We start from the raw sequence: 27,930 nt of genomic DNA, 5'->3' as shown, positions 1-27,930 counted from the left end.
TGACTCCAGGGCCGGTGCTCTATCCACTGTGCCACCTAGCTGGCAATTTTGGAAAGAGCATTTCAATAAAGCAGTTTTGAGTAGAAAACATGGGAATGGAGGGGAAGTGAGAGGAAAACAAGAAGTGGATGGGAACAGAGGTGCTAGGAGCTGCTGGAAATTTCTTGCAGGCCACAGTTCAGGAGAACATTGTCCTGGGATAGAGCCTTGCACTAGAAGTTAGCAAACCTGATTTGAGTTGAGTCTTTATATTCTTAGTCAATGAAGATGAAAAAAAAATCACCTCACTTGTCCTTGTTTTCAAATATGGTTAAACTTAAAAGCTAGAATTGTTTTCTTCTGGCTGTTATGTCAAATTATTATTTTTTTCCAGCCTTCTGCCCTAAAAGGCTGGTATAATTAATTTAATTTTGCTACACACTCTTGTCTTCCCAAGGTCTCTCCCCACTTCTGTTTTTGTTTTTTTTTTTTTTGGCAGTATGGAGCTCTCTCCATATGGGGGGGGGAGAGACAGAGAGAGAGAGAGGGAGAGAGAGAGAGAGGGAGAGAGAGAGAGAGAGAGAGAGAGAGAGAGAGAGAGAGAGAGAGAGGAGAGAGAGAGAGAGAGAGAGAGAGAGAGTGTACAAAATTCTCATGATGGGGCCAGAGAATAAATTATCTAAATATATAAATAAAGCATGTAATTGCCCAAAGGAATACAGCCGAGTGGAAAGAGAACTGAATTAGGTTTCAAGAAACCTGGGCTCTCTTATTTTGAAACACTGAGGAAGTCATATAACCTCATTGAGCTTCTCTTTCATCATCTGTGATATGAGGGTGCTGAGTTATAGGAATCTCTAAGGTCCCCCACTCCAGCTTGAACCCTCTTTGATTCTTTTCTAGCTTCAAGGCACATTCATTTCATGCCCCTTAGCATCAGAATTCCAATTGCTGGTAATGTAGATGGTTTTACTTAAGTGATGCTGTGAAGCCTCTCTGCTGAGAGGCAGAAGCACGAAAACAGCAAACAGCTTTTTAAACCGTGGCCAGCAATTGGGGAAGTTTGTTGAGTCATTTTTTTTTTTAGTTGAGTCTGACTCTGTGACCCCTTTTGGGGTTTTCTTGACAGACATAATGCAGTGGTTTGCTATTCCCTACTCCATCACATTTCACAGATGAGAAACCAAGGCAAACAGGGTCAAGTGACTTGCCCAGGGTCACATAGCTAGTGTCTGTGTGTCTGAGGCCAGATTTGAACTCAGGAAGATGAGTCTTCCTGACTCCAGGCCCTACACTCTATCCATTGTGCCATCCATTTGCCCCCATTCTGGGGAAAGGATAGACCAAACTTGTCTATCTAGAGAGCAGGGAGGTGGTTAGGCATGACTCCGTTCAGCCACTCGTGCATTTTGCAGTAGCAGCCGTGATAGCGCATCATGGTTGTCACCTGTGAATAGGAAGGAGAAAGAGGGGAGGTACTGAAGAGGAGGAGGCTCTATTTGTATGCTCATTTACAATTCATCCACCCTCGTTGATTTGGAAGCATCGAGCCTAAGCCTTACGTTACCACCTCACAAACACTTGGTGATGGCCAATCTGTTTCAAGCAACTTTGAGTTGTGGGCCAAGGTAGCTAAATGCTAGCAAGCTATAATCTCCTGTCTCAAATATGTGCATATTTTGCTATCTGCCTTGTAGCTAGACAGAGTGAGCATTTGGAGCACAGAGCAGGCAGCCTGAATGATTTATAAAGAGAAAGTCAACATTGACTGAAGTCCTAGATTTGAAAAATAAACCTGCATTAAAAAAAAATAAACCTAGCAATATGATAGAATGAAGACAGGAATGAAAAGTCCAAGGAGTGGGATTAGGAAGCCCTCAGGTATTTGATTTTATTTTGACAACATAAGGACATTTAGTTGAAATATTTATTTCAGTTTTATGAAAACAGATATTTTCTGTTTTATAATTTTACATACATGGCTTCATAATGGTGTGAAAATTAGTTTGTGTTAGGACCCAAAAGAAAGCAGGCTTGACCATAAAGTCATTTGGGTGATTTACTTAAATGATCATAGAATCATAGAGTTGGAGCTAGAACTATAAAATGGGGGTAATAATAACACCTACCTGCCAGGGTCATTGTGAGGATCAAATGAAATAAAATATGTACAGTACTTTCCAAATCTTAAATCCCTACCTAAATGCTAACTACTATTATAATATGTAATTTTTTGGGGGGAAGGTATTCCCTGTTGGGAGTATCAGGAAAGCTTTATTTAGAAAGTAGTTGCTTCTTGAGCTGAACAGGTGGTATAGTAATGCAAAAATACCATAAATATAGACATATTTTAAAGGAGATATTTTAACTAAATGCAAAGGAGAGATTTTTAAAAAAATGTTGTGGAGCTATAATTTTAGCAGCTGTGAGCCATATAGTTGATGTTAAATGTCAGTGTAGGTAAAATTACATTATGAAAAGAGCACTAAACCATAACCCATGACCAATTAAAGTAAAGCAATATTTAATGCAATTTCGGTACAACAAAAGAATCTGGACAGTTCCTTGGGGCCCACTGTAATGGGATTTGACCTACATTGCATTGTCCATAATGAGGTCCTAGCACATCACATTGAATTGATTTTCCCTGCAATACCATACTATGCAGCTGATGGATCACAGTAGGAGACACTTCAATCAGACCTCAGGAAGAAAGTTTGGAGTGTAAGAGCCATTTGATACTATGATTCATTGCTAAAGGAAGCTGTGAAGGCTCTGGAAACTTCAACAGAAAAGCTCTTAGTTACTAGAACAGTTGACTCTACTTTTGCTTGGAGGCAAAGAGATGGATTAGATGACATCTTAATGTCTTTTTCAGATCTAGGATTTTGGGAAAGAATTATATTTCTGGTGGTCTATGATTGCACTCATTACTGGGAGGAATACAGTCTCAGTTCTGTCAACAGTTCATCTGTTGCTTAGCGCTGTGACCTTAGGATCATCCCTTGGGTAAAAGTCTGCTGTGACTTTTTTTCTTTCCTTCATTATTTTTCCTCTAGTACAAATTACAAACAGTCAAAGCACCAAACCCTGTGGGAGCAAGCTTCACATTTGCTCCTAATTTCCCTTTATTTTGGAGCATGGGGGGGATAATATTGCCCTAAGTTTAGGAAATTAATTTTTGGTAACAACCTCCATCACTTTACCATAGTAATAGTGAGTAGAAAGCTACAGAGAATCCCACAAGTATCTGAGTAGGAGATCCAAACAAACATGAAGTGAAGAAGCCTTCTAAGATGAAGGACTCTTGTGCTAGTTGTCCTATGTGTCAGACTCTCAAGTTTGTCTAAGTTTTTGCTCGTTTTGAAAATTGCACAATCATAGAATTTCAAAATCAGAAGAGACTTCAGTCATCTTGTCATCCAACTCATACCTGAAAGAGATGCTCCCTATATCATAGCTAACAAATGGAAATCCAGCCTCTGCTTGAAGACCTTCGAAGAAGAGGAATGCACCACCTCTTGAGGCAGCCAATGGGCTGCCATTTTAACAATAATGATGATGATGATGATGATGATGATAGCTAATATTTAGATATTACTTCAAATTTTGCACAGTGAGTCACACATGTAATCTCATTTGATTCTCCAACAACCCTAGGATATAGGCACTCTTATTAGCCTCATTATATAGAAGAGGAATCTGAAGCTGAGGGACATTAATGACCACACAGCCAGTAAGTGTCAGGGGCGGGATTTGACCTGAGGTCTTCTTGACTCTTATGTCCAGCACTCTACCTACTATGCCATGATTGTTAGGAAGTCTTTAGTAACATCAAACCAAAATTTGCCTCTTTGCAACTCTCACACATGGCTTCTAGTTCCCACCCTCTGGGACCAAAAATAACAAGTCTAAACTCTCCTGCCCCTATTTGGACACAGCTACTATATCCCACCTGAGTCTTCATTTCTCCAGGCCAAATTATCTTCTGTTACTTCAACCAATTCTCATATGACATGACTAAAGGCCTTTGGCTATCCTGATGTCCTCCTCTGGATTTTGTTGCTGTTGAATCTTTTCATTTGTGTCTGACTCTCTGTTGACCCCGTTTAGGGTTTTCTTGGCAAAGATCCTGGAATAGTTTGCAATTTCTTTCTCCAGTTCATTTTACAGATGAAGAAACTGAGGCAAACAGGATTAAGTGACTTACCTGGGGTCACACAGCTAAGTAAATGTCTGATGCTGGGTTTGAACTCAGGTCCTCTTGATTACAGGGCCAGCACTCACTCTATCAATTGTGTCACCTAGCTGCCCTGTCCTCCTCTGGATACTCTCCAGCTTATCAACATCCTCATAAACCATGGTCCACTGAGTTCAACATAACTCTCCAGGTGATCCAATTAGTTTATGAGTCTAACTACCCAAGGATTCTCAGCCCATCTGATGGTATTATCTCTTAATCTACATCTTTCCATCTTCACAAGAATAAGATATGATATGGTATCTAGAATCTACATTAAATATATTTACAGCTTTCTCCTTACCAACAACTGAATAATTTTTTCAAAAAAAGAAGTGAGGGTAGTCTGGCATGATCTATTCCAGATGAAGCCATACTGGTTCTTTGTAATCACTGCTTCTTTTTCCAGATGTTCACCAACTCTTTGACTCTTTAAAAAAATTCTACAGCAGATCATTAAAGTCAAACTCACTGGCCTATACTTTTACCTATCTAGTTTTTCTTTCTTTTTATGAAAATCAGGACATTTGCCCTTCTCCAGTCTTGTGGTGTTCTCTTGTTTGAAATATTATTGAAGGTGGCTCAGCAAATTCTAGATGGTGGGTCATCTGGAAGTTCTTGTAGTACCAGAAGATGTAGTTCATCTGGGTCAGGTGACTTGATTTCATCAAGGACAACCAGGTGTTCTATTATTCTCTCCTTATTGGTCTTGGGTATTAATTCCCTGTTATCTCTAATGTTTTTTCTAGGCTTCCCCACCCTGCACTCTCACTCTCAGGTTAGAGTCTGCTGTCTTAGTGGTTGGCTATTACTCTTTTCAGGATTTTAAGGACAACTCTGATGGGCTGAGGTTTCCAATATTGTTGATCACAGCCCCCAACTGATCTTCTCCCTAGCAACAATCTGCCAGATGATTCAGTTAGTATTTTAAAAAAGACTTTTACTAAGAAAGTATAGAGTAAGAACAGTTGGTATAAAACATTTCCCCTCTTCTCCTCAATAGCCTGGGTGCCCTTTCCCACCAAATGCACACAGAATCTGTGGTAGGGGTGAGTGGGCACAAACTTAAGCTACAATTGTGGAAAATGCTTGTGGTAAAGGGATACCTCCTGACTTCTAGCCCTGTCATTGCTTTTTTTCCTTTGTGGAGTCCTCATGGAGTTTGCTGAGAGAGGCCCATCAGTTCCTCAGCCAGTTCCTTGCAGGGAATGGCATCTCTGTTGGACAGGTCAATCCACCACTGGGACAGGCTGGTCTGCTGCTAGGACAGGTCACTCTGCCTACTGCTGGTCCAGGCACTCTGACGCTATCTCCTTGCCTTCTGCTTAGGTGACAGAGGAGGGCAATACACCAGCTGTCACCCTGCAATCTTTCCAGACCTTGACAAGGTCAGTGGCTGGGTATGCTCATCTCCAGATTGCTGCTTGGTCATCTGTTGACTCCTAGGACTGCTCTTCTGGTGCTATTGGATCTCTGGAACTCCTGAGCTCACAAAGATGACTAGACATTTCCATTTATCTAAGATTAGGAAGGAACAAGCACAAAAGAAACAATGGCCTCTTATGTTTATGGACACATTGCAAGTAGGAGGGAAATATAGAGAGCTGTCCTCTCACCTGGCAACTCAAAATCTTCCTACGTCACTCACCACCAGGAATAAAAGAGAGTCATGAAAGGGGGGCTGCTGCTTTTGTACACTCATTCACTTCTGGCTCTGCAACCCCTGAGTCATCTGTTCCTCCAGATCCACAGTCAATTAGAAGACATTTCATCAAACCCCTGAGTCATTCTGGTGGTCACAGAGACTGAAAGTAGGCAGATTTCAGGACTGGTCCTTATGAGCTAGTCAGTCCATGCCACATCTCCATCTTTGTTCTGTCATTTCCAGTTCATAGCTAATTCTCATTGACAGAGAAAACAGAAGCAAAGTAACAATTGGACAACTCTGCCTTTTCTCAGTTGCCTATTAAACTGCCCTGTCCCTCCCAAGCAAAGATCCTATCCCTTCATTAATCCTCCTTTTTCTCTTGAAATAGGCTTCCTCTCCATCCTTACCTCATTCTGAACACTAGACCTCCCGATAATATTTTTTACAGACTATGCCATGGTACATGCTTGTGTCTACTTGAGTCCTGGGCAAATGGACCAATTGGGATAGAGAGACAGGGTGCAAGATTACCCATGGATTTAACATTGGAAACTTTGTTTGGCCCTTTGACCCTTACCCTAAAGATGTCATGGTGATTATTCTAACTGATGTTTGTTATTCAAATGAAGGAGCAGATAAACTTCATGTAAGTACCATGGCTAATTATAATACCATACCAAACAAAGAAAGTTTTATTGGAATGGCAGTACTTTGTTGTTTGAGTACTTTTTCAGTCATATCTGACTGTGACCCCATTCAGAGTTTTCTTGGCAAAGATACTGGAGTGATTTGCCATTTCCTTTTCTAGCTCATTTTACAGATAAGGAAACTGAGGCAAACAAGTTTAAGTGATTTGCCCAGGGTCACACAGCTAGTAAGTCTCTGAGGCCAGATTGGAATTCAGAAAGACAAGTCTTCCTTATTTCAGGCTAAGCACTATCCACTGAGCCATCTAGCTGTCCATGGCAGAACTTACCTTGTTTTGAATTGTTAGATGCCTCATGCAGTCATAGAACTATTTGGCAAAGTAGAAAACAGAATTGCTTTGCATTGTTCTAGGCATCTTCAATTTGTGCTATGTCTAAGCTAAGTTTCTGTAAGCATTCTCCACGAGAGATATACTTTGTAGTTCTCTGCAAGATTAATTTTGCCCTACAGGACTCAGCATCAGGTCCAGCTGAGCTCCCTGACAGTTTATGCATCTGTTAACAGATTGGTGGATCGGTATTCTAGAGACTGACTTGTTCCAGGGATTCTTTATCACTTGTGTACCAGGTGCAAATTCTTCTTTTCCTCATAATTGAGAAAGCATGGCACAGATAGTGAAAAGAGCTCTGATTTAGAGTCAAGAGGCAAGGCAGCTAGCTGGCACAGTGGATAGAGCACTGGGCCTGGAATCAGGAGGACCTGAGTTCGAAATGTGGCCCCAGACATTTGCTAGTTGTGTGACCCTGGGCAAATCCCTTAAAAATACGCCTTAGTTTCCTCAATTGTAAAATGAGCTGGAGAAAGAACTGGAAAACCACTCTAGTATCTTTGCCAAGAAAACCTCAAATGAGGTCACAAAAAGTTAGGCCTGACTAAATAACAACAAATCTTATTTCCTAATGCTGTGGAGAGCTATAAAAAAAGAACTGGTTTACCTATCCTGGGCCCTTTTCTATTTTTTTTTCTGCATACTGTTTTACATGGTGATGTTATCAGCTCTCATAGATTCAGTGATCATTTTTATAATGATGATCCTCAAATTTACCTATCCAACCCTATTGTTCTTCTAACCTTCAGAATCACATCTGGTTGTTCTTTGAATGAGACACTATCTCCTGACCCAGACATTTTCACTGGCTGTCTCCCTTTCCTGGGAATTCTTTCCCTCCTCATCTCCATCTCCTGTATTCCTTTAACTTCCAGCTAAAACTCCACCTTCTGCAAGAAGCCTTTCCTGATACCTCTTAATGCTAGTAACTTCCCTCTGCTGATTATCTCTAATTCATTATATATCACTATTCCTTTCATATCATGTTTATACGTAGTTGTTTGTATGTTGTCTCTCCCATTGAAATATGAGCTCCTTGAGAATGGGGACTATTTTTTGTCCTCTTTGAATCCGTAGTGCTTAGCACAATGCCTGATAGATAATGAGCTCTTAATAAATGTATATTCATTGGCTGGCACATAGTAGGTCCTTAATAAATTCTTGTTGACATTGATTTTTCTCAGTTTCAGTGATGATGTGGGACACTGATTCTTACGTATGGCTTGAAGGAAAGTAGCACAATTTGAGGAAGTTAGAATTTAGGCTGAAACTTTTGAGAGCAAGTAAAATCTTCTAAGACTGGGTGGGGTTCCTTAAGTCTTCCTGGTGAGGACCCATCTTGATTTATCTGAAGTATTTTTTAAAATAAAGAATAGAATATTATTGATATCTTTTATTTTTCATCAACTAGATGTCTCCTCACATTCATCTTCACTCGCCTCAGAGAATCATCCCTTATAACAAAGATTTTTTAAATAAAAGAACAAATTTAAAAAGGAAGAAAGCTAAAAAAAATTCAGTAAAGTCAGTCTGTACACTGACAATATCTGACATATGCAATATTTCATATCCATTGTTCCTTCTGCCTTCTTTTCCCACCAACAAAGGAAATAGAGAGAGAGGTGTCTTATTTTTCTTATCTGAAATGTTTTAAAATGTGCTGAGGTTGGGATGAGGCCGTTGAGAGTGCAATAGTTGCTGGCTACATTACCTTCCATGCTGGGCAGCTCTGGAGATGGAAGAAGGGCTGGTAGCAAGGTCCCCAAATAAGCTGGTTGGGAAGATGTGTTGTGGGAGAATCATTTTCCTCAGGTAACTTTATGAGGCCTAGATTTAAATATATGATGAGTTTGTTTTTAAAAACCTTTTTTAAAAATTCTTGCTCTTGAGGATCATTATTATGACAATGTAGATGGAGCTATGGGACTTCTCTTTCAGAAGGTACTCAGGAGTTAACTGAATCCTTAAATTCAAGACTTAAACAATAAACTGTATATATTTAGAATAACTTTTGATCTTTTGTATCAAATTTTCTGGGAGTCAATTATTGACTTATGCTTTCCCTAATCATCATTTGTAAGTCAAGCTCCATTCCCAGTGGAAACATTGCCATGGGTTAGCTATTTGTATTTTGCATTTAAATTGTATTTCACAATCATTTGTACCTGAATGCATTCTTCTAGTCATTTGGCTAGACATAAAATCAGATGCATGGCAGCAAGGCATACTCTGAGCAAAAAAGGGAAAAATATAAAATTTATTTTCAGTGATCTTCTATCTTCCTTTTGGTGCCTCTTTTTCTTTACCCATATTAGGTGCCTAGAACTTTCCCTTCCTCCGACCTTCCTTCCTTTCTTTCTTTTCTTTCTTTCCTTCCTTCCTTCCGTTGATGGCCTATTGAACACCCTGACTTCAAACCAGGTTAAAAAAAATCCTCTCCAGTTTTACTAGACCTCTCATCTACATTATCCCCTGTTCTCTGTTTTTTTCCTCCTCCTCCCCCCCAGACTCAACATGCTGCCCCTCATTGCCATGGCTTTTTGCCTGGGCTACTTCCTTCCTTCTGCCCTTAAGGATCCCTAGCTTCCTTCAAGGGTCAATGGTAGCTGCCACCTCTGTGAAGCCTTTCTTGATCCCCCTACTTATTAGTTTTACTTTCTTCCTGAAATTGCTTTGCATTTACTTATCATCTGTGTACATGTATTCTACTTTCCCCACTTCCCCTCCCCTCCCAAGAGAAATTGCTTTGCATTTACTTATCTGTGTACATGTATTCTACTTTCCCCACTTCCCCTCCCCTCCCAAGACATAAAGTCTTTGGGGACAGGGATTATTTTATTTTTGTCTCTGTGGCCCTATTGCCTGACAGAATGTCTGCCACATAGAGATGGCAATAGGGACAATGCCTATGGTTTCTCTGATACAGGGAACTTTCCGAGGAAAAAATTCCCTATAGCAATGTAGGTTGACACCTGAGAGTTCAGGTGACTTGTCTAGGGTCACATAATTGTTGCCTGAATTGGTAAACTAGGAATGAAGGTACTTTGTCACTTTTAGCCTGATTCCTAGTTGAGTTTGTTGTCCTGTTGGGTTTATGGTCTCTCTGAATCTTGCTAGATGCTTTTCTTCCCTTCCAGGGTGCATTATCTAATTATCATAAGCAAATACAGTTAACAGGAGGGTCTTTGAGGATTTGATGTTTCCCTTTAGGCAGGCTAGGTCCCTAAGTAGCTTAGTTACAAAGTAACTAAGTTAAACTGGATTCTCTAGAAATCAGAATTCAAGCACCTTCAAAAATAAGACATATTCCCTTCAGGCGAGAAGCCTGTAGAGTGACAGGTCTTTGTGAAATTCAGCCAAAAGACAGGTAGGAGGGAAATGCTTTCCTTGTGATTCAGCTGTTAGGATGAGAGTGTGTTAAAAAGAACAATCGATTCAGCAAATTCAGTAAATCTTTTGATAAGATGACTTTTTGTTACATTGTTCCAGATTTACCACTGGTACAATTATATCCCTCTGACATAACTATATACATTAAGGGTTATATATAGTTAACCCCTTAATCAAAAAAATGTAGTCATGTTGCTTGGTACCAGAATTATGTAGAGAGATCTTACATTTATGAGAGATCTCAGCAGTCTATATGCTGTCTGTCAGGAGTCAGGTTGCCCTGTGATTTTTAGAAAAAAAATAAGTGTAAATTAATAACAATAATGTTAATAATAGTAATAGTAGTAACATTTATATAGAGCTTTATGACTAGAAAAGTGCCTTATAAATTTTATCTCATTTTATCCTCACAACAACCCTTAGATGAAGGTACTATTATTATCCCCATTTCACAGACGTGGAAAGTGAGATGGAGATCAAGTGACTTGCCCAGGATCACACAGCTATTAAATATTTGAGGTTGCATTTGAACTGAAGTCTTCTTGACTCCAGGTCTCACACATTTTCCACTTTTACAGTGCTGTGTACTGATGGAGTCAAAAGAGCATTGTGTTTAAAATGAGAAGACCTAGGTTTAAAGCATATGGGCTTTGCTATTGTATAATTGGGCAAATAATTGAACTTCTATGGGCTTTCCTCCTCTCAAAAAGGTGGGAGTTAGATTAGATGACCTCTAAGGTGTCTCCCACCTCTAAATCTAGAGTCCTACTGATATAGATAGAATTTACCATTGTGGAGTGTGGAAAGGGATGGTGTAGGTGATGAAGCAATGGATTTGGAATTGGGAGACAGGGATTCTAATCTTTCCTCTCCCACAGTCTTTGTGAGCAGGTCAATTAACCTCTCTATCTTAATTTCCTCATCTGTAATACAATTTATAATCCCTGTTTTCTTCATTGGATTATTGTCAAATCTGGTGAAATACCCTGTATAAAAGGGATGCTGAAAAGCTTAAGTCATAGTTATCGTGTACATGGTATGTATAAAATTTTGGCAAATTATAGTTAATGTCAGCTGCAAAAGAAACTTCTAGAGAGCAGGTCAGGTATAAGGCCTGAGTTTGGGGTAATACCCCCCGAAACTATTTAGGAAGAGGCAGCATTAAAATAGGGTTGGAGAAACTGTTAATAGATGGGAAGATAGATGAGCTAGGGTTTGCTGAAGTATCCCTGAAGCGTAAAGTGTGGGAGAAAAGCCTAGCACAGGGCATACCACGTATCAGACACTTAGTAAATATTTGGTTTTGTTGAATTAGTTCATTAGAGGTACTAGAACAATCTAGGTTTGGCTTTCAGAGTTGGTGAGCAAGAGAAGTTCCAGATTAGTGAAGAGAAGTCCACCTCAAATGGAAAGAATGGGGAAGGGAATACAGCCAGTAGGGTTAGAGGCAACAGTATTTGGACGAAAGGAGGGAAAGTGTAGTGCATTGTGGGTAGCTTTTTTAAATGAGGAAAAACAGTGAAACATTTACATTGGTGGGTTTGCTTGTCGAGTTGAGCAGAAGTTTACAAAGGAAGAGGAAACAACTGAGTTGGGAAGCTATTGTTTGTGGGAGGCAAATGTAACATCCTGGTGTTTCTCTTAGGAAATAGGTGAAATGTAAATAAAGACAATTGTAAACTGATTGATGTCTGTCTGACTGTCTCTCTTTTACTAGGGTTTTTCTACATTAAGCAGTATCCAAACTATTCTGACAATGTGGAGCTGGAAAAGATTTTAGGAATCATTTAATCCAACTTTTTTTTTTGATAAGTGAGGAAATAGACTTAGAGAAGTCATGTCCTGCCTCAGGTTACACTGAAGATATTTGTTAGTGCTTTAAGGTTCGAAATCCTTATATGGTTATCTCATTTAATCTTCATAACTGTACAAGAGGTGATGTTATCCCCATTTTACAGATGAGAAAACTGAAACTTAAAGAGATTTAAGTGACTGGTTCACGCATTAAGTGACTGGTTACACAGCTGGTAAGTTGAGCAAGGATTCCCCCTGATGACTGTTGCGCACAAATCTGCTATGCTTTCCACAGGGCCACACAATTCTTTGTTATAACACACAGACCTGGAGCTGAATCTTGCTTTATATGTTGTCTCCCTCTGTTAGAATGTGAGATTCTTGAGAAAAGGGACAACTGAATGGAAAGGTAGATAGAGATGTGGACCTGGAGTTCAGAAAACCTGAGTTTAAATCTGGCTTTAGATTTTTAATGTGTAAAATGGGGATAATAATAGCACCTACCTCTCAAGGTTGTTGTGAGTTTAAAATGAGATAATATTTGTAAAGTGCTTTGCAAACCTTTAAAGATTGTATAAATAATAGCTTATATTTACAGATTTTAGCAGAGTATAGTTATCCCTTCCACACCATGACTTTCTCATTGTGGTTTTGATATATCATGGGTTGACATAGGAAATTAAATGGGTATCTTTTGGGAGTCTTTCAGAAGCTGTAATGGCCAGCAGATGACAGAAAAGATTTAGAAACTCAGAAATGCATAAAATATATGTATAGTATTATATAAGTATCAACCCAAAATTTACAATAAGGTATTGTAAACACCATAAAAAAGAAAAAAAAGGTGAAATTTCTTCTTTAGTATGAAGGGAGGGCCAAAAAATTTTGCAAGGATTTTCCAGATCTCACAGGCTCTGCGCTCTTAACCTTCATGATGTGGAAGGGATAACTATATTTTGAATACGGTAAGAACTTGCCAAATATGTTCTCTTTTATTCATCCGCACACATAGATGCACACACTCGCTGTCTCTTTCAACATTTACATCTTGCTGTGGTTGCATTTACACTATATGGATGAATTTTTGTGTAATTTTTAAAAAATTTTTGCATATATGATCCTATGTATGCTAACAGAAATAGGGTAAATCTGTGTTGCCTATGTGCTTTGTGTACTGCTTAGTGTACTGTGGCCAATCAGATGTTAAATAGCAGCAGCAGCTTCTGGTCCTCAATTTGTATTCTTTTAATTAGTCCCTTAAGATTTCTTGCTTAACAGAGAATTTTTTTTAACACAGTTCAGTATCGCTTTCAGTCAATTCTTGATGTTCAAAGGTCTGATTATCCATTTTTTCCATCTTCTAGGTTCCTTCTTTGCCCCCTTTTTTTCCCTCCAGCTCCCCTGTCATTTCATTGTTAACACACCCACTAGAGAATCTGAAGAAAGGGGAGTATAATAGTTGTGTGTGTGTGTGTGTGTGTGTGTGTGTGTGTGTGTGTGTGTGTGTGTAAAATTGCAAATGGACCAAATGTCTAAAATTAGGATATTTTTGTACATCTTATTTCAATGATTTATGCTATTCCATGCTCCTCTAACCATGGGAAGTAGAAGGGTCACCAGCATATGCTTAAAACAGGCATATACAATTAGGAAGTCCACAAGCCTTTTCTCCAGTACCACATTCCCTTTGTGTGTAGTTTAATTACTAATTGTGATTTTGATAGTAATCTATTTGTAGATCGTCTAGCTAATATTCTGGAAGAGAATGATTGCAACATCCCTTCCAGCTTCTGTGGTCATGTGGATATCTTGTTTTAAACCATCATTTCCTTAATCTTGCCCCTAGCAATGACAGAATTGCTTTCCTTTTCTCTATGAGCAATGGCCACTTGGGTATAAGAGAATGCTGGAGCTAGAACAGACATTAGAAACCCTGAGATCACAGATTTAAATCTGGAAAGGGACTTTGGAGGCCTTTAGTCAAACTCCACTCATTTTACTGATAACATAACTGTTAATACCTGTATGACCTTGGACTGCTTAATCGCCTTGGGCCTCTGGTTTCTTTATCTGATGCTGAAGGTAGTTAGATCAGAGAGCTCAGAGTTCCTCTCCAGTTTTAGCTATATGATCCTAGAGTGGTGCAGTAATTTGCCCACAGTCACACATATTATAAGGACTAGAGCCAAGATTTGAACCTATGTCCTCTGAGTCTAAAATCTGCCTTACTTCTACTGTATGTATTCTGCATTATATAGTTCAGCCCCTCATTTTACAGATAAGGAAACTGAGGCCCAGAGGAGTGAATTATTTGCTCAAGATGAATATACTAATCACTGGCAAAGGATAGAAGCAGAACTCTAGACTCCTGACTACTGTTCTCGCCCTTCTAGTAACCTATGAAGTTGGAGTAGAAAAAAAACCCCACAAAACAATGTAACTTAAACTGGGAAAATCAAAAGGAATATGATTTAATTAAAATGATTTTAAAAGCAATTCATAAAAACAATACATTTTTGCCAACTGAGTCTAAGAGGTATGCATCATTAACCAGGTATGATAACCAGAAATGATAAGTGAATCTTTGCTCAGCAGTGAGTTCTCATGGTAACTTTAATACATTAGGTTTCTTTTTTAAAGAAAAAAAAATCCCATTAAGATGTTCTGTTCTTATATTCTTGATGATGTAGGATAAAGGAACCTTCAACATAACTTGAGTGTCTTGTTTATGCATTTAGGAGGTATGATCATTACCTTAAACTCTTCATGTAGTTGAATGAGCACTTGCATTCATCTGAATTAGAACTTTACTCAGACAGTTCACTGATCCAATTCTTTTCAAGCTAAGTGCGCACGGGACTTTGAATACTTAAAAGGCAGGGGTTTTCCTGCCTGAAGAGCTTTAAACCTTATCAGATTACAAGGTTACATTATTCTGGACATCTACATTTCACATTGCTGGACTTTTAAAAAAGTACAAGAGAAAAATGAACATTTATGTGAAGAAAATGTATTTATTCTTTTTTTCCCTCCCCACTGGCTCTTTACTGATATTTCTTTTTTTTGGCTAGAGGCTCTTCAGCAATCTTTACCTTGCTTCTCCTTTTCCTGTTTAATCCTGCAGTGGCATTTATGATTATTTGCTGCATCTCTCCCCTTTTAATTAAACTCTGTTGCCCTGAGAAGTACCCTGGTGCATTTTGTCTTGATCTATCAGAAAAGCTGGGCAGGGAGAAACACACAGCTGCTGTGAGTACTGGCAGTTTGCCGATTAAAGTAAAGAGAACAGGAATCTGTTTGTTCAGTGGTTGTTGTGAGGATCAAATGGGATAATGTTCCTTAAAACCCTTTATAAACTAAGTGATGTACAAATGTAAAGCAGCGTGACTTTGACATTTGGGTGAATCTGGGATCTCTGTGATGTGCATACTCAATCAATAAGCATTTTGTTAAGCTCCTACTACTCCATTAGGCACTGTGTGAATTGTTGATACGGAGACAGAATTGAAACAGTCTCTGCCCTCAAGAAGCTTGCATTCTAATGGGTAGAACACATGTACATATAGTATTTACAGAAAATATACAAAATAAATCCTAGGTATTTTGGGAGTTTTCTTGAATGAAACCAGGAATTCCAGGAGGTAAAGGTGAGAGGGGATTGTGTACCAGGCATATGTGGATGTGGAGCAGTGAGTAGACCACTATGGCTAGATTGCAGAGGGGAAAGTAATGTGTAAGAACACTGGAAAGGAAAGAAGGTACCAGTTTGTGAAAAGCTTTAAAATGACTAACGCAGGATTCTGAAGATAATAGGGAATCATTTGAATTAAATTGAGTGATTGAGTAAAGGGATTACACAACCCCTACAGTGGTGCAGATTGAAACTCAAATGCTTTCTCACCCTGGTTGACATATTATATCTATTTGAGTTCGTCTCTTCTATTAGACTATAAGTTCCATGAAAGCATTGTTTGTGTCCTATATTTATATTCCCAGTGTCCTGCCCATGGTAAGTGTTTAATAAATGTTGGTTGATTCTAATTGAAGTCTTTCATCTTTGTATTCTCAGTACCCACGTCTTTCACTGTATCCAGGGCCATCTCCAGTTGTCTTGATTTGTATCTTGCCGCTGGACCTTAGATGGCTCCAGAGGAGAAACTGAGGCTGGTGACTTTGCACAGCCCTCTCTCACTTAAATCCAATTCCATTGCAAGTCATGGCATCACTTTTCTGACAACATGGTCCTCTTCAAGAACAAAGGACAAACAGCAGCCCAGCACAATGCCTTTTATATAGTCTCAACAAATTGATAAACATTTATTAAGTGCCTGCTATATGTCAGGCATTGTGTTAAGTATTAGAGATACAAAGAAAGACAAAACCAGTCCGTACTCTCAAGGAGCTCACAGTCTAATTGGAGAGACAACATGCAAAAGTCTATGTGCAGACAAGATAGAGTCAGGATAAATTGGGAATAGTCTCAGGGGGAAGGCACTAAGATCAAAGAGGACTAGGGAAGGATTCTTGCAGAAGCTGAGACTTTAAATAAAACTTGAAAGAAGCCAAGAGTCAGAGATGAGGAAGAAGTGAATTTCTCTTAATAAATGCTTATTGAATTCAATTGAATTGATAGCTCCAGTTAGCTTAACTGTAAATTCTAGTTATTCTTCTGGGTTGAATTCAAGACCCATCTTTCTTATGAAGTCTTTCCCAAGCCACTCCAGTCTACTGAATTCTCCTATCAACTCTCAATTCTGAATATCTAACTCATTTTAGCTCTTAATTATCTACTATTTTTTAAAATTATTTTTGAAGGGTTTCATATGTTATGTCTTATTCCTTTCAAGATAGTAAGCTCTCTGAAGGTAGGGGCAATGTCTTATCCTTTGTACAACTCTGCCTCCTCTCTCCTTTGCTTAATATTAAGCATATAGTAGCTTACTATGGTAAATATTTGTGTAAATTTAACTTAAATGAACATATTTAGACTTTTGGTGGTCCTTTGCTAGTGCCTAAAAATTGCTTGTAAATGCCTGTTTCTCTTTTTTGGGGGCTGGGGTTAATGAGAGGATAATGGAACTTTTAACTCTCTACCCTCAAGAAACAAGACAATCCCCTCCTCCTAAGAGCCTAATGATGACTGTACTAATTAAAATAAAGCTTATCTGATTTGGAATCAAAAACCAGGAATTGGAACTCTTTTTGTAGACTTAGGATATTTCAGGTAAAGCTAATAAAGTTTTCTACTGTGTTCACAGGAATATAGCTTATTTTCATAGGATCATATATTCATAGATTTAGGGTTAGAAGGAACTTAAGAGGTTATCTAGACCAGTCCCTTTATTTTACAGAGGAAGAAACTGAGGCCCAAAGAGATTAAGTACCGAAGGTCATTCAGCTATTGAGTGGTAGAATTGGAATTTGGACCTAGGATTTTTGACTCTAAATCCAGCACTTTTTCTTATGTATCATGATTTTTGTGATGGTAGAAGACCCCTGTATAAATAGAAGGCATATCTGGAACATAGTAAGTACTTACTAAATGCTTTTCTTTCTTCCATTCCTACATTCTTGATTAAATTCCATTCTTTGTAAGTATTTTTTTAAACAGAGCCTGTTTTACAAAAAACCTCAAGTTCCCATCTGTAGAGTAGCAACTCAACCACCTCTTACTTAATTTGCATAGGTCATTTTCCATACCACTGGAATACCAAGTTTCCCAGAGAATGCTACTTAGAGCATTCCAATAAAGGCACTTGAGTCTACAGGCCAGAAATAATTATTCTAGCATAGCATCATTTGTTAAGGCCAATGGAGAGTAGAGAGAAGAAAGCTAGTCTTCTTATCCAGGAATTTTGTGGCCTGTTTCTGCTGTCTTTAGCACCTCATATAACTAAGAACTTGAAACAGTAGTGGTTCTTTCTATTCAATGAGGAAAAGGTACTGGACTTTGAGCCAGAAGTGGGTTCAGAACCTGCTTAAGATACCACAAGTGTGACCATTGTTGAGGCTTTTTGATCCTTGGTTTCCTCACATGTAAAATAAGGGAGTAGATTCCATGGCCTGTTTTGGGTCCTTTTTAGTTCTAAGCCTATGATCCTATAAAGTTCCTTCCGCCACAGATTCACGGTTTTAGAGGATAGCTATATTGTGCTGTTTTCTGTGATAGTGTCTTGCATATAGTTAAGTGCCCAATGGGTGCTTATGGAATTGATTAACTTGGTATTCAGTTGCCTAATAGGATTGTAAGCTTCAGTCACTGATTTAGATCCACTCTTAGCATAGGTGAGAGTGGTTAAATTGAAGCAAGGAAGAAAGGTGTTTTCTACTTAGTCTGCCCTGCTCTTCGGTGTCTTGATCTAGTTCATAATCCTCTTCCAATGGAACCAGAGTAATCTACTGGCAAGAGCACTGGAGAGGGAGTGATTATGGCCACTAACTTCCTCCATGACCTTGGTTGTCACTTGACTTCTCTGAACCTCAGTTTCCTTAGCTGTAAAATAAGGGGAATGGACTAGATCTCCTAAGTCCTTTCTTGTTGATTATCTGATCTTGACATGCTGGCCAAGAGGAGAAATAATGGGCCCCTCCTTTTTCCTCTCTTTTCTTTCCAGACTCTCCTTCTCCTTTCAAACTCTTTTCTTTTGAAGTTGATTTTGTCCTCAGTGTCACCCTATTCATATCCTTGATGCAGTTGTTTACCGACTCTCAGATCATTCTCCCCCTTTAAGATCTCAGCAATTGGCTCGTAGTCAGCCTCTTCCATTCAACCCCTTATTCTTGTCTTCAATATTCACATTGATAAATCTTAAAATACCCTGGCTTGCCAGTTCCACAACTTTCTGAACTCCTGTGACCTATAATTTTGCACTCAGTGATGGTTGGATTTTGATGTTATTGTCACCATAAACTAGTAATCTCTATGAATCTGGACTTTTGAAATTCTTCTCTGATCATAATCTGATTCCCTTCCACATTGTTTTCTGCCTTACTTCTCTTAAAATACTTTATTCTCACCAAGATCTATAGTCACTATATCCTTCTGTGTTTTTCCTGTTCATCATCTCTTCTCAGGCTTTGCATTTTCTCCTTTAGTAGGATTGATGCTATAGTAACCAAGTTCAACTATACACTCTCCTCTACCCTCATTCCTTGGCCCTTTGTCCTGTTGTTGCTAATTCTTTGCCATATTTCGTTTCTGGGTTACTGCTTCATCATTCGCTTTCTCTGTTCCTACATGTATGCTGATAATTGCTGCAGGAAGAAGTCATGTACGCATAGTAACTTTGTTCACTAAAATTTATGTTATCTAGACTGGGCCTTCTGTGCTGCATGGCAATCTTATTATTTTTCCCTGATTGATTCTCTATTTCACCACCCATGGTGGCTCTCATTTCTCCTCGTTATTATCTAAACTCCCTACACTGGAGCTGTTCAGAAGTTCAGTGCTGAGGACTAGCTATTCTCAGTCAAAGGAAGTTTGGAAGGAAACCTAACTTAACTAACTTAAAGTAATCTAATGTACTAGAGGCAACCAAGTAGGAATTATTTACTTATTCATAGATGGATTGCAATCTTTGTTGATGGAGGAGGTTCCCACACTGGGAAGTCTTTTAAATTTGTCTGTCAACTTATTTATATAGTCTCTTATTTCCTGTAACTTCCCCTAATAATGTATCAATGTAACATGGTGGACAGATCCCAGGACCTGGAATCAGAAGCCCTGAAATTGTCCTTTTTTCCCCCTGTGGCAATGTGGCTTTGGATAAGCCAATCAACCTCTCTGAAACTTAGTTTTATTTGTCTGTTAGATGAGGATTATAATTAATATCTGTCCTTGTGGGTTTGTTGTAAGAATTAATGAGAAAGGAAGGAGAGGAACACTCAATAGGCATCTACTATGTACCAGGCACTGCGCTAAGTGATTTATGATTGTTACTTCATTTGATCCTTACAAGAATTCTGGGAGATGTTTTCATCATCACCACTTTACAGTTTAGGAAACTGAGGAAATAGAGATTAAGTGACTTAACCTAGGGTCATACAGCTAGCACATGTCTGAAAGCAGGTTTCATTTCAATTCAATTCTTTCTCACTCCTGATGTAGTCTTTTATTTACTGTGCCACTTAGCTGTGTCTGTTAAATGAAGGAATGTATGTGTGAGTACTTTATAAATTGCAAAATGTTAAACAAATAGAAGGTATTGTTATCGTTATTACTTGCAGCAGTTGAAGTAAGGTAAAAAGGAATAGAGATGGTGACTACCTTTTCCCTTCCTCCTTTTCTTTTTCTTTTTATTGTTTTTTTAAACCAGCTTTACATTTCTTAGTATATCTCTCCCCCTCCCAGAAAGCTATCACTTAGAAAAAAGAATAAAAAAGAGGAAAAGAGTTCAGAAAATGTAACTAAACCATTTGAGAGGTCTGACAATACATGTGGTCTTATACACTCACGATCTCCAGCTTCTGTAAAGAAAGGTTTTTAAAAATCACCCCCAGAAAATACACATATTATTTCTCTTGGTATTAACTCTGACTAAACCATTATCATCCTATTCTGGAAAGGACGACTAGAGAAAAGATAAGGAAAGATAAAAGCAATCCTCTTTTCAGATGCATTTGAAGTAGTAAAAAAGTTTTGAGATGGATTTAAGGCTTTCATGCCCACTACCCTCCCCCAAGTGGTGAGTTGATATTCTTTGTACCAGCTTACATTTGATCATAAGTGAGATATAATGTGCTTGCTGATTATGGAATAGCAAAGTGAGAATTCATAGCATCAAATAGAGAAGAGTATTTTGGCTCAACCCTGTAACTGATGTTCTGCAAATATGCTGAAAAATGGCATGTTGGGGGTGGGTGTGTGTTGAGCCTGTGCGAAGCACTTAAAAACTTGGAAAGTCTTCTACTCAGTGTTTGGATGATTAATTATTTTACCTTCTGTCAGGTTTTAAACTGAATGAGAATTAGATCAGGACATATTCTCTTTTTTCCTCTTCCTCCCTGGGCCAAGCACAGGCTTGGTGGAGGGCAGTGGAGCATATTGAGAAGGAGGGCAAGAGAGGTATTTTCATCCTTAACTAGGCTGGACCATAGAGAGAGTGACACCTCTTCTATCTTATTGAGGTAGAAATATCTAGTCCTACCTTCCCCTCATTCGGAAGATAAAATTATAGAAGAAAGTGGGGAAAAACGAAATGTGGTGTTCTGGTGAATTGTGGGCAAAAGTAGCTAAAGTGAGGGTACAACATGGAAGAATCAATGAAGCTACAAGCATTTTATAACTATGTGGCCGATGTTGGGCTAAGTGCTGGGGATACATCATGAACCCTTAAGGAACTTACATTCTGTTGGGAAAGGGCATGAAGGCAGGAATAGGAGGGTCCCAAAGTGCCCAAATTGAGAGACTGCAGTTGGCAAAATTCCTAATGGATTTGTGATGACATGGACTCTTGTGCATGAAATGAATAACATGTTTTTGTAATTGTTTGCAGAAAGATTACCACTTTGAATATACGGAATGTGATAGCAGTGGCTCCAGGTGGAGAGTTGCCGTTCCCAATTCCGCAGTGGACTGTTCTGGACTGCCTGACCCTGTGAAAGGGAAAGAATGCAGTATGTTTTTTGACCTTCTGTTTTCCTGATTAAAACATAAATGCTTTGCATTAGCTCAAATAGTAAATTATAATAAACACAGAGACCTTTGCAAAAGGGAACCCTCTGCATTTATACTTGGAAAGACAAATAGAGCCAGGTGTCTCTGTGCCTAAAGCCAGCAGTGATTTAAACACAATGGGAAATAATGTTATTTTTATTTGATTTACTTTCATTGTTGCAAGCTAGAGGGTGGAGTAGCAGTGTTTTTATTTTATTGAATTTTTTTAAGCTGCTGAAAGTCCTGGGAGTACACTGTATTTCACCTCAGCATTTATACTACTGAGGTTTTCTGGAAGCTGCTTAATATCCTGTTATTAATCTGGTTGCTCAGCACATTTAAACACACCTTGTCTTATGGCAATAAACAAATTGGTTTGAAAGCAGAGGCATCTCTAATTAAAATGGAAATGAACCATTTACATATTTTTCTTTTGTAAACTCTACCTTTTTGTGAATAATTTGAGCTCCTGCACAAGATGAATTTTTTTCTCATTTAAATTTCTGTTGCTGAAACCTGTTTACCCTTCCACTTATAGAGTATTGACTTACAAGCATTGGTTAGGTACCCATTCTGCTCCAGTTTACAAAGGCAAAAATAAAACAGTTCTTGCCTTCAAGGAGCTTATGTTCTATTGGTAGGAAATATGTACACATACAAATAAATACAAAATATGTAGAGGCAATTTCCAAGGAAGAATGCAGGTCTAATATGAAGGATAGTTTGTTAATGATAGAACCAGATTTCCAAAGGACATATTGGAAGGAAGAGTGGGATAGAGGCACCAAGGAGATGCGACGGACACAGATGGGCATGAAGGAACAGAGAGTGGTGGTCAGGGAAGGGAACCTCTTTCCAAGCAACCAATGACAGAATCCAAGGGATTCTGAGTGATGGCATTGGCCAACAGATTGCATCTCTCTTCATAGTAACAAAAAGGTTGATTTGATTATTAATCTACGAGAAAGAGGTAGGATATGGGGTATGTGTGTGTGTGTGTGTGGGGGGCATAGGACCCATGGTAGCAAGGCAAATGTCTAACCACTATTCCTGCCTCAAGATCAAGGCAGGGGTCAGAAGAATCCTGAGCTCATGTTGGTCATAGAGGTAAGGTTTGTTTGAGATATTCACCCTCAGGTGTATCAGAGCTCCCTCATTTTACCTGGTTTGGGATGGTGGTGTTCAGAAGACATTGGCTTAGACATTCTAGAAAAGAACTATGTTCTCATTTTTAGTCATTTGTCATTTACTTTAATTCAAAATAGATCATTTTCTAAATTTGTCAACCCTGTAATAATTCCATTAATAAGATGATCTTAGATTAGATTCATGGGACTTAAAGCTAGTCAGCATATAATATGATTTATTATTATTATTTCTACTGCATTTGATTATTTGAGCAAATTTTGCTTTGATAGTTTATCTGAAAACTAAAATTCCATATGTTGCTATAGGCTGTTTGGATTAAAAAATGTTGATATTTCTTTAAAATATGAAATTGCATATTGTTATTACTTATAAATTTTGTTGATGGCTTTTGTCTTTTTCACTACCATTCCTTAATACCACCCTTCACCCATTGAACTCTTCCATATAACAAAGCAAAACAGTTAAGCAAAACTAACCAATAGAGTAGGGCACTTAGGTGCTACAGTGGATAGAACACTGGGCCTGGAGTCAAGAAGACCTGAATTCAAATCTGGCCTCAGAAACTTACTAGCTGTGTGACCTTGGGAATGCCACTTAACCCTATTTGTCTCAGTTTCTTTATCTATTGAATGAGCTGAAGAAAGAAATGGCAAACTACTTCAGTATCTTTGCCAAGAAAACCCTACAGGGTCACGAAGAGTCAGACATGACTGAAGCAACTGAAAACAACCAACACAGCAACCACATCTGACATTTTATGCTATCTGTAAACCATGGTTCTCCACTTGTCTCCTTAGGGGAAGGAGGTATGCTTCATCTTTTGTGTTCCTGGAATAAGAGGGATTGTTACAACTAATGAAGTTCAGCTGCCTTTAAGTGTGTTTTTCACTTATACTATAAGCTGTTGTATACATAGTTTCCCTGACTTAATACTGCACCAGTTCAAACAATTCTTCCCATATTTCTCTGGCTTCCTCATTTTTTTGGTTTCAAATGGTACATTATTTTACAACAAGCTGGTTAGAAAAGAGGAGTGGATTTAAGTAAAGTAAAACTGTCATCGCAGTCAGAAAATGAAATTTGTGTTTGAACATAATCAGAAATTAGTATTCTATGGGTTTGGTTGGAATGCCACTGTGATTAATAGTTATTTATTTGGAGGCAGAGATTTTCTAGGAAATGACAGACAGACCTTCTTTGGTCTTCTATGATAAGCAAAAACACTTTCTTTGTGGGTGGAACTGGAAATGGGAGCATTTCAAATAGAGTAATGGAAAGGTAGGACCTTGTAAAGGAAATCTCAGCTGATTTCTCCACCTACATAAACAAGAATTTGACAAGAATTTTTGCTAAGCAGAGGCTGTATATTTGAATATATTATATTAGCCACCCTTTCTATAGAAAGGTAGGTCAGCATTAGATTATGTTAGGAAACATTTAGTAAACACATGCCAGACATTGTGCTAAATGCTAGGAATACAAATGTGAGGAAAATGAAAGCCCTTGCCTTTAAGGAGCTTTTATTCTAATGGATGAAAACAGAATTAAAAGGAAATGAAAACGGTGGAAGGGGAGGACAAAGAGAGTCAGGAGCTGAACTGGCCATACGTAGTTTGTATGTGTACTTTTTCAAATGGAACTTCTGGAGAGGAACTCACAAATCAAAGGAGGAGGAGGAAGAGGAAGAGGCTGCAGTGGTCTGGCATAAGAAGGCAGCTGAAACAGGGTGAACAGAAGGATAGCCTTGGAGTCAGGAAGACCTGGGTCCAAGGCCTACTTCTCACAGGCAATATGTATGACCAATGGCAAGTTACTTAATTTTTCACCACATCCAGGCAACTCTCAAAGACTGTAAGTTAGAAACAAATCACTGATCGGTGCCAGTGAAGGGAGTTTCTGCAATGGGACTTCCTTTCTTTGGGGAAGTCACAGATATCAAAGCAACAGTTTAAAAAGGCCCTTGTGCTTCTCTTTGAAGACTAGATATACAGAATTTAGCCTGAATACATTCCCTTTTACTTATTTTCATTAAAGAGGAATGACCACAGTTCTACACTATATTTTATAAAAGTGTCCTGGATCCAATTTCCAACTCTGTTTTAGCTCATCTCATTTTAAAATATGTAGTCCTGTAAAATTGTGAGGTTTGTTTGTGACTTCAGATTTTTGATTTATGTCATTTTGATTTATAATATGGTTACTACTTGTATTTGAATTCCTTATTTATCAACCCATGCATCTGGGAGGTAATTTCAGTTATGTAGGTAGAGGAACTGTAAATATTATTTTCCCAGTCTTTAGTAGGATTATACTTTGTGAATACACATCCATCTCTTTCCTAGTTAGAAAATCAAGGCCATTTTCATACTTTTGGCCTAGCCAATAGACATGAATAGAGTTTTTACCTTTATTTCTCTCTTTGAATTTCACTTAACCTGTTAATCTGGCATAGAATCTGTAAGAGATACTGAACTATATAGAGTCCATTTGTAGTTACATATGTAAATGTTTTACATCTGTTTATATATAGGGCTAGGGAAGAGAGATTGGGCCTGTGATTTAATTTGTATAGTAATTCCTAGATGAGAAAGTTCCTTTAACAATGCTGGTTGGTATTTTTTCTGAGATGTATAGTCTTAGGCAGTTTTCTACAGCACTGAGTGATTGTATGACTTGCCCAGGGTTGTGTAGCCAGTATGTGTCAGATGTAGGTTGAACTGAATCTTCCTGGCTCCTAGGCCAACTTTCAATCTGCAATGTTACACTCACCTCTCCTTCTTTCTCTTTTCTTCCCTGTTCCCCTTCCCCATATATATGAGCAGCGTCACATCATGGATGGAGAGTTGGTCTTGGAGCTAGAAAGACCTAGATTTGAGGACCACTTATGACATATACCATCTGTGACCTTGGCTAAGTCATATAATCACTCATTCATTGCTCTAGGAAATTTTCTAAGACTATATGTTATGTTTAGAGTAAACATAGCTATATCCACCTATACATGTATATGAATACTCACAAATATGTGTATAATTATAGACATACATATATGTATGTATGAAAGAATAAGAAGATACAGGAATAGCTAGCTAGACAGAGCATTTACTAAGTGCTTACTATGTGCCAAGCACTTTGCTACATGCTGGGAATACAAATGTTGTTGTCCTTCTTTCTCAGAGAGGACCAAAATGGCACCACTATGTTGGGATCAAAGGACGGTGTGTCCGACTGTGGCTGATCAGACCAATACAAGCTCAGGAGGCTCTATCACAGGTTGGGCACAAATAGTCCCCATGAACATTTAGAGTGGATTTGTCTCTAAATTTGTGCATCTTGAGTTTCTTTTGAACAACTGAAGTTCTGCTTTGTTCATAGAGTATGTTTCTTTCTTTAATACGGGAACACCATGCTGGGTGGCTCTGGACCAGTGTCTCCCATGTCTCATGATCAGTTCCAAATACAAGCTATAGAATGACAGTCCTTCCCTTCAAGAAGCTTATATTCTAATGGTGGAAAACAGTGCATAAAAGGGAGTTGAAAACAGGGGTGGAGAGAAGGTGGAAGGTCATGGCCTGACCTGAAGAGATATACTGAATTATAGAGAGTCTTTGAATTGGAAAGGACTTCTGGGTATCTAGTCTAACCCTTTCCCTTACCTTATTCCCTACCAAAATCTGAATTGCCTCTATTAGCCTTGATTATCACTGTTTTGCTGCTGCTGCTGCTCTTACTACTACCACAACTACCTAACATTTGTATGGCACCTACTGTGTGCTAGCCATTGTACTAATCACTTTACAAATATTGTCTCATTTGATCCTTACAACAACCCTGGGAAGTAGGTGGTATTATTACCCTAATAATAATAATAATAATAATAATAATAATAATAACAATAATAATTATTATTATTGTTATTATTATTATTATGTGAGAAAATGAAGGCAAGCCAAGGTCAAGTGATTTGCCCGGGGTCATGTAACTAGTAAGTATCTGAGACCAGTCTTATTGACTCCCTGCTCTGCATCCCTGAGATTCCATTCTGATTTGTACAAATATTTCTGCAAGAGCAGAAGAGGAAATCCAGAATCCAGCCACCCTTTGTAGTTATATGCTGCAATCCAATGGAATGTATTTAGACAACTTTGGTTTTCTGAGTACATGCTGTTGATCTCTCAATAAAGTCATCTTGTTATATGTGATAAAGGTGATGCTGGGTTTTCACAAGCTGTACCACTGGGATACAAGCTCTGGTAGGTCTTACCAAGTTGGAAAAGTTTGGATTCTAGGATCAGAGGAGGATTATCTGGGCACCTTCCAAGGATCCAGCTAAATTTGAAGAGGCTCATTCCTAGAAAGTTGCCCACTAGGTGATAAATTTTCTTTAACCACAACAACTCCCAAAGACCATCTAATAAGCTGTAGGGGAGCTTATTACTATCTGTATTTAGGAGTACCCAAACTGATGAACTCATAGATCCTTAAGTATATTATTGGGGCTTACTCAAGAATCTGTGATTTCACTAGTATGGAGAACATTCCAGTATATAGATTGCAGATAATAGTCTATCTATTAGGAGTTATTAGTTAAGTCTTAGGGATATTCTGGAGGCATTGAGAGGTTGAATGATTTGTCTGGGATTTACACAGCCAGCATGCACCAGAGGGGAGACTTGAAGTAGTCTTCTAATCTGAAGGTCTGTCTGTCTCCAAATCCAACACATTATACTGTGCTGCCTGTCGTTCAATTGTCAATTGTTGGTACTTGGTGAGAAAGGAACAAAGAAAGATGAAGGAAAGAAGAGAGAAAGATGGAAGAAGGGAAAGAAGGAAGGAAGAAAAAAAGGGAGTATTAAGTGCTTGCTATGTGCCAAGAATTGTGCTAAGCACAGGTGACTCAAAAAGGGAATCAAGGTATACAGTAAACATTTTTTTAAAAGTTAAAAAAAGATTTGATTTGAGTTTTTTATCTGTAGAATTTTTTTTAATTTTTTTGGTGAAGACCTATTATCTTGCCAGTATAGTTAGCTCCCAGTGAA

General features: G+C 38.4%; 1 protein-coding gene across 1 annotated transcript in view; it reads left to right on the top strand.

The window, feature by feature from the left end:
- The window catches only part of ELAPOR2 (endosome-lysosome associated apoptosis and autophagy regulator family member 2), a 198,327-nt gene that overhangs the window by 65,537 nt on the left and 104,860 nt on the right, over nt 1-27,930 (top strand). Inside the window, 1 exon segment of the mRNA XM_020999772.2 lies at nt 21,582-21,702. Within this exon segment, the coding sequence (XP_020855431.1) occupies nt 21,582-21,702 (121 nt within the window).

The sequence above is a fragment of the Phascolarctos cinereus genome, unplaced genomic scaffold (assembly GCF_003287225.1).
Source record: "Phascolarctos cinereus isolate Bilbo 61053 unplaced genomic scaffold, phaCin_HiC Scaffold_1;HRSCAF=81, whole genome shotgun sequence".
NCBI lineage: Eukaryota > Metazoa > Chordata > Mammalia > Diprotodontia > Phascolarctidae > Phascolarctos > Phascolarctos cinereus.
This window is presented reverse-complemented; position numbering and strand designations above follow the sequence as displayed.